Source organism: Solanum tuberosum, unplaced genomic scaffold (assembly GCF_000226075.1).
Source record: "Solanum tuberosum cultivar DM 1-3 516 R44 unplaced genomic scaffold, SolTub_3.0 scf00789, whole genome shotgun sequence".
Taxonomy (NCBI): Eukaryota; Viridiplantae; Streptophyta; class Magnoliopsida; order Solanales; family Solanaceae; genus Solanum; species Solanum tuberosum.
Window position 1 is genome coordinate 86,692 of NW_006239696.1, and position 7,069 is coordinate 93,760.

Consider the following 7,069-nt stretch of genomic DNA (forward strand, 5'->3'; position numbering starts at 1 on the left):
AAGATATATATATATATATATATATATATATATATATATATATATATATATGTCTCTCATTTTTATTTTTTTTGGTAACTGACATGATTTTATTAATCACCAGTGAAAACATTACAAAATCATAGCTTAGTCAAACTCAACATGTCTCTCATTTTCCCTCTCCCTAAATATATATATATATATATTGGTTTTATGTAACGGTATTTGACTAGACATTTATGAGTTCAAGAAGAAAAATAATAATAACCCCGGCCCATTTCCCATGGAATTTTCTATTGATATTCGTCGAGATGAGAATGTCCAGGAACGAATCAAGAATTTAAAATTTATAATTCCTACAATAATCATATATATATATATGCCCTCTCTTGTTGCAATGAATCCAACACTCTTTTGGATGATGGAAGATTTTAAAATAATTATTTAAAGTATTAATATTTAGATTTTAAATTTAATATTTGTCTATAGTTAATAAATTTTTTAACATAAATATTACTTTATTTTAAAAGTTATTGAATTCGAAGAAACTCATATTTGGACATTTACCTCCATCCTACTATTCTAGCTGCATCCTTATTTATTTGAATATTGGATAGAAAACTCTAAAATATAGAATAGATGGCATGACATAAAAGAGAAAACAATCATTGATCAAATATTATATTAGTGTTCATTTTTGAGGATATGAATTTATTACTAACATATTTTATTTTTTCCCTTTTTTGATTTGATAGTTTTGAGAAAGATTCAAAGATAATCCAACAGAGGATAAGCAACAAGAAATTGAACAAAATCATGATCAAGAAGATTGATGGATGCAAAATCGATATATAAAATTGAAGCTCATATTTTTAAAGATATTATAAAAAATTATTGAATTCACGAGAATTAAGATAATTTTATGTTAGTTGAGAAAGAATGATAAATTACTATTTGAAAATTCTAATAGTTTGTGGAAAATCAAGAAGTCTTCTTAGTTGTTGTAACTCTATTTAGTCATATTTTGCTTTTAATAATAATATACATTAATATTTTCATTGCTTCTACGAGTGCTGATTTAAGAAATTCACTCATTCCTAAATTAATTTTCTATTAATCAATATTTTTATTAACTTGAAATAGCACTCTTGATATAAATACATATTACTTATAGATGTATATATTATGTGATTTTAGAAGTTTTGTGATTTACATATATCGAATACTTATACTTTTAAAATATAAAAGAGCAATGAAAATACATTTAAAATATAAAAGATACTATAACTCTATTTTATTGGTATTTAATTAGACAATATTGTGAGAAAATCCATATTTAATAAAGTATGAATTTGTTGATATTACTTATGACCGAGCAAAGCGTGAATAAATTGACTAGTTCAGAAATAAAATACATCCTTGACTGTCCTACATTTGCTCAGTCACTCTAGAAAAAAGAAATCTATTTTTTCACGTTTAGAATAATATTCTTTACTTTTTTGGTTACCGCACAAAATCAATATAGTTTTAAGGCACCATTTATGGATCTCGCAGTACTAAGATAACTTTTTCGCTTTGCTTTCTTCAATAGAAATGTTGACGAGCTCCATACAGAACTCATCATCACCATCACCATCACCATCACTACCACCATTATCATATTCCGCTCCACCTTTAATTATCACATTCATTGTCTTTCTAGTCCTTTTTATTATTTTTTTCACCATTTTCTTTTGTAGATGTTTCATGCAACATATACTAGACTCATGGTATATTACTGTAGCTGGATATCCAATTTGTCCAACAAAAAATGATAAAGGTCTTGATCCATTAATTATTCAATCTTTTCCAACATTTATCTATTCAAGTGTACAAGATTATGGTGAGGGTAAATTTGGAATTGAATGTGCTATTTGTTTGGTAGAATTTGTAGACAATAGCTTTATTCGTTTGTTAACATGTAACCATGTGTTTCATCAAGAATGCATTGACTATTGGCTTAAATCACACAAGACATGCCCCGTATGTCGTGCGAACCTCGACTCAATCCAGTGCACTAAGCATCAGTCATGTATGGGGTCCAGGAGACAATTGATAAATGATCCAATGCATGGCACGAGTAACGAGGGTGAGTCATCAGAAAATGCATGCAACATGACAATCAATTACGAAAACACCATTAATAATGATGAAAAAGGATGCAATAGTGGAACGACAACGACGATGATACCGTCAACAGAACGTGTTGAATTACGAGAGAATGGTAAAAAATTCACGAGATCACGATCCACGGGGCACTCTATAATTATAATAAGGGAAAATGAAGATAGGTTTACTATGAGATTGCCTCAACATGTGATAAATGCAAAAAATATGAAAGGGCATAATACAATGAGAAGTTGCATCAATTTTGGAGAAATGAATAGCAAAACTATTAGTGGAAATTGTAGGTTTGGTGAAGTTTTAAAGTTATCCAGTTTTCTAGACAAAGTATGATTTTTTTTTTTTTAAAATAGCTTGTGATATTTTTGCAATTTTTTTCTCTAAATAATGTTAATCTAGAAAAGAATGGATAGATACACAGAAGCTCAATAGTTTTTATTTGTACTAAATATTTGTAAATATTTATTTGTGAATCCAGTTACCACTAATATATTATTTGGTCGAATAAACATATATTACTAACTCTTTATTTGTTATTATATTACTTCATTATGCTTTGTAACTCATATAACTTTTTCATAACAACTTACCCACTTTAGTACCCTTCGTCCAATATTAGATGAACACTTTCTATTTTACACGATGGTTAAGAAGTATTTAATAGATTGACAATTTTACTATTTTGCCTTTTGTTCATACTCATTCTATCCACTTTTAATTGTCATGTTTCACTTTTCGAAAGTCAATTTTGACTAATTTTCAAAATTAAATTAGATTACATTAATTCGATATTTTAAATCAAAAATTTAGATATTAACTATAGGAAAAGCACTATAAATTCCCACTCAATAACATCCTATTTATTATGTAATTTATTTATTTTTTGATAAGAACAAGAATGTTTTATTAAAAAATCAGAACATTTAAACACTATAAATTATTTACAATACCAAAACTCTCATATACATAAAAATGTTTAAATATCCAAACCATAGGACAGTATTATCTAAATTTTATTTACAAAACCTTTGAAAAGCAAAAGTCAAACAAACAGTATAATATTATCAATAAATACATAAATATAATAACTTATTATCTAATCCCAACTTCTAACTTAACTCATTTAATCCTTCCATTTTTTTCTTGTTTCAATTTTCACCCCTAACTTTACATTATTGCTCTTTATAGACAAAAGTTATCAAACACTGGCCTTTTTGTAAGAAAGGCACTAGTATTTTTTTTAGTAATTGTAAGAACTAAAGTTGTATATTTTGTGTATATTAATTTTAGGGCTTAATATTCTATAACTAGTCCTCCCATTGGGGATCTATGTGGAATTCCTTTTCTTCGTTTGGCCGTTCTGTAATTAACAGAAGTTGGAGGGGGCGTTGACGGAATAAAACTTTGCACCTTGTTGATGGTGGTACTTCTATATCGACCATGGTTGTTGTGGCTGTAAGTGTCATCGGAGTCCGATGCTATCGCCTTCAACCGCCTCTTTGCTAATAAGTCCCTCGGCTTCTTAATGAAGTTCTTTGAGGTCCCAATAACCTGCACAAATCAGGTTGGTATCGACTATATAAGTTATTTTGTTCTATTTGGATCAATTCAATTCACATAATATGTTATTGAATGTCAAAGACATGTAATACTCAAGATTTGAGTGTCATTTCCAAATTCGAGTACAAAATAAATACAAGAAAGGGTCATTGCCTTTTGGTTGCTTGAATTCTTCAAATATGATGTCAGACTCGTATCAGATCCTCAAAATGCTAAAAAAGGTTATTTTTGGAAGATTTGATATAGACGAGTGAGACAACAATTTTGGAGAATTCACGTATAATAATTGAAGTTTCAATTCCTAACAACTTTTGAAATTTCCAATTTTTTAAAGAAGTTGATTATTTATGCCAAAGTTTTCCTATCAATAGACCAATCAATGTGAGTGAAATTTCCATACCTACATTTAATACCAAACGACCATGAAACCAAAATATACCTTGAAATATACGCAATTCAAGATTCTTGGACACGCCCAATTCAATTCAATGCCATTAAAAAGTCAAATAAATGCAAGAAAATTTGGCAAAGGAAAAAAAGAGTTTCTCTAGAAGGGCATTGACGTCTTATGTTAAGATGGACGAAATCTTTAAAAATGTCAACGAGTGTGTGTCAAATCCTCCAAAAGTATCACATTTTTAAAGGACCTGACAACAAAAAATTGTCCGAACAACATAATCGTAAGGTGTATGTTGCATCCTCTGAAAAATGCAACGTGTACGCATCGGATCCTCCAAAAATATTGTATTTTAGAGAACCCAAGTATAACATTTTTGGAGAATTCGAGCAGTTGTGTTGCATCCTCCACAAATTAAAATGCCATTAAGAGTCAAATAAATGCAAGAAAACTTGGTCAAGGGGAAAAAGAAGAATTTCTCTAGAAGGACATTGTTGTTTTATGTTACTATATTATTCAGACTCCTTAAAGATACTGTCCAGTATATCGAATCCTTCAAAAGTTATGCACTTCTAGATAATCTCACACATGTGAGATATCATTTTTTAAGCATTCGAGTAATATTGATTCTATGCATTTTCAGACAATCTGACACATATATGGCATTATTTTTGAAGAATTTGAGTAAGGTAGATTTGAAGTACCTTGCAACCAAGAGAGCAAAAATTGAAGGAATCAAGAAGGGTCCTTTCACAAACTTGACATGTATTTGTGACACCTTTGCCTGGCCTAGGTTGTGGCCTTTCATTCAAAAAGACAATCTTAGCACTGTTGATAATGTATGTTTGGACTAAAGAAATGTCCAAATACTTTTGAATCTCATTCACCCTTATCACATCATGGTATGATGACCTCCTTATCTGTCCAACCAAAAATAGAGCACCCAAAATCAATCATTTCATACTTTCTAAAAGAGTATAGTTCAGTGTACTAAATTCTCGCTATAAACAAAAGAAAATATGTACATATAAGAGGGTTCGATTAAATCCTCTTTGTCAAAAAGTTACCGTGTAAATATGTTAAAAAGTATACTTGAGTATTTATATAAATTGTTGAATTCCCTTAACAAAGGCGAATGAACCTCTAGTATTTTCGATGTAGACCATAAGTTTACTAGTAAAAAACTATTAAAATTGCAAAAAAACAGTATATCTGAACTCATAACTTTAGAAGTAGAAAAGTTTTCAATGCTAAAAATCTAAAATGTTGAAATTTATAGTGCAAAGGCAAATACAGGCACTAGCCCACGATAGAATTTCTGGCTCCGCCACTATATACACTATGTAACCATTGAAAAACATATCACAACTAAAATGGTGAAAGAATAAAAATAAGTCGCATTCATTAATGCTTGCATTAGAATAGATTATCTACATCACACTCTTTAGAGTACGATCCATTTTCAAACCCTACGTAAATACGGAATACTTTATTATAATTTATGAAATAAGATATACCTGAATGGCAATATGGTCTTTGTGATGAGATAAACAAAGAGAACAAAGAGGGCCATTAATACAATCAAGACAATACATATTGCATTCACTCTTATGAGAATCAATATGTAACTTGCATTGAACAAAAAATCTTTCTTTAAGCAATGGCTTTAACCATGGTGGCCAATTATTTTCTTCTTCATCAGGTCCTCTAGCACCCTATACCCAAAAAAAAATTAAAAAATTGTCAACAAAAAAATATAAAAAAATATTGAAGTTTGGTTAGTATTTGAAGATAGTTTCTAAAATTTGAAAAAAAAAATAATTTTGACCAATTTTTGATGTGAAATTTCTTATCAGTTATAAAATTTCAATTTTTTCAAGCGATTTGCATGTCCAAATATACAACTTAATTTTCCGATAACATTTTTGAATTTCAACTTCAAAAACATATTTTTTTTAAAAAGTTTCAATCAAATCTATGTCCAAACGCCTACGAAATCAATGAAATTGGATGAGTATACTTTTTTTCTACTCACAAGATTTACTTTTTTGAGAGGAATGCATGTCCAAACACAACTTCAATTTATTTATTTTTAAAATTTCAATCCAATCTATATCCAAACACCTAAATCAATGATGAGTGAATTTTTTAAAATGAGTTTTTTAAATTTGAAAAAACATTAAGTGGATTTTCTTTTTCCCTCACAAAATTTCAATTTTTCAAATAGAATGCATGTTTGACACAACTCTAGTTTTCATATAATGTTTCTACCATGCATGAATTTAAATTAATCAACTTCAATGCAGATATCAGACACCAGATATGAAAAACAAAAAACTAAATAAAACAAAAACAAGAACTTTTAGATACCATTTCTAAAAACTTAAACTTCAAAACTCTGTTTTCTCTTCCAATTTCAATCAAATTTATGTCTAAATGCCAATGAAATTGATAAAATAATGAAAAAGAGACAAAAGGGGTTTTTGGGATTTAGTTAAAATTTACCATAATTCTTCTGTTCTTGTGTTTGATTTCAAGGATTGTAGAATCTTGATTATCAATCGCCAGTTTGAAAGACTTTTTTTATTTCAGTACTAAATTTGAAGCTCTGTTTTTTCTTCTATTTTTTTAGAGAGAGAAAGGTGTGTTTGATTTTTGGTGATTTTAGGTGGTGAGAGAGAGAGAAAATGGAAGGGTACTTGTAGTGGGAGGGGTGGGGGGTGTGGTGTTAGGGTGGGTGGAAAAAAATTATTTAATATTGTATTTTTTTTATAAAAAAAAAAGAAGGAAAAAAGTTTCTCATACAATAAAAGTATATTTTTGGTTTTCCTTAGATATTTGATATTCGTATAATAGTTTGAGAGACAAATTTTGAGAGTAGCATGAGTTTATTTAAACTTTTTTGAATTATATGGTATATGTAAGGTATTTTTAATTTCTTTTTATGTTTGAAATTAAAAAAAATGTAGA

The 7,069-nt window shown here is 28.7% G+C and overlaps 2 protein-coding genes across 2 annotated transcripts in view; one reads left to right on the top strand and one right to left on the bottom strand.

The window, feature by feature from the left end:
- The window catches only part of LOC102593672 (tetraketide alpha-pyrone reductase 1-like), a 4,623-nt gene extending 3,588 nt beyond the window's left edge, over positions 1-1,035 (top strand). The window contains exon 5 of the mRNA XM_006367390.2: positions 735-1,035. Coding sequence (XP_006367452.1) covers positions 735-834 — 100 coding nt within the window. The 3' untranslated portion in view covers positions 835-1,035. The remainder of the gene's footprint in view (positions 1-734) is intronic.
- Positions 1,036-3,095: 2,060 nt separating this feature from the next.
- Positions 3,096-6,752, bottom strand: LOC102593997 (uncharacterized). Its single transcript, XM_006367391.2, has 4 exons — positions 6,605-6,752; positions 5,617-5,814; positions 4,804-5,019; positions 3,096-3,693 (listed from the first exon to the last, which is right to left on the bottom strand). Exons 1-4 carry the CDS (start codon positions 6,605-6,607, stop codon positions 3,436-3,438), a joined length of 675 nt encoding a protein of 224 aa, XP_006367453.2. The 5' UTR covers positions 6,608-6,752; the 3' UTR covers positions 3,096-3,435.
- Between the last annotated feature and the right edge of the window lie 317 nt (positions 6,753-7,069).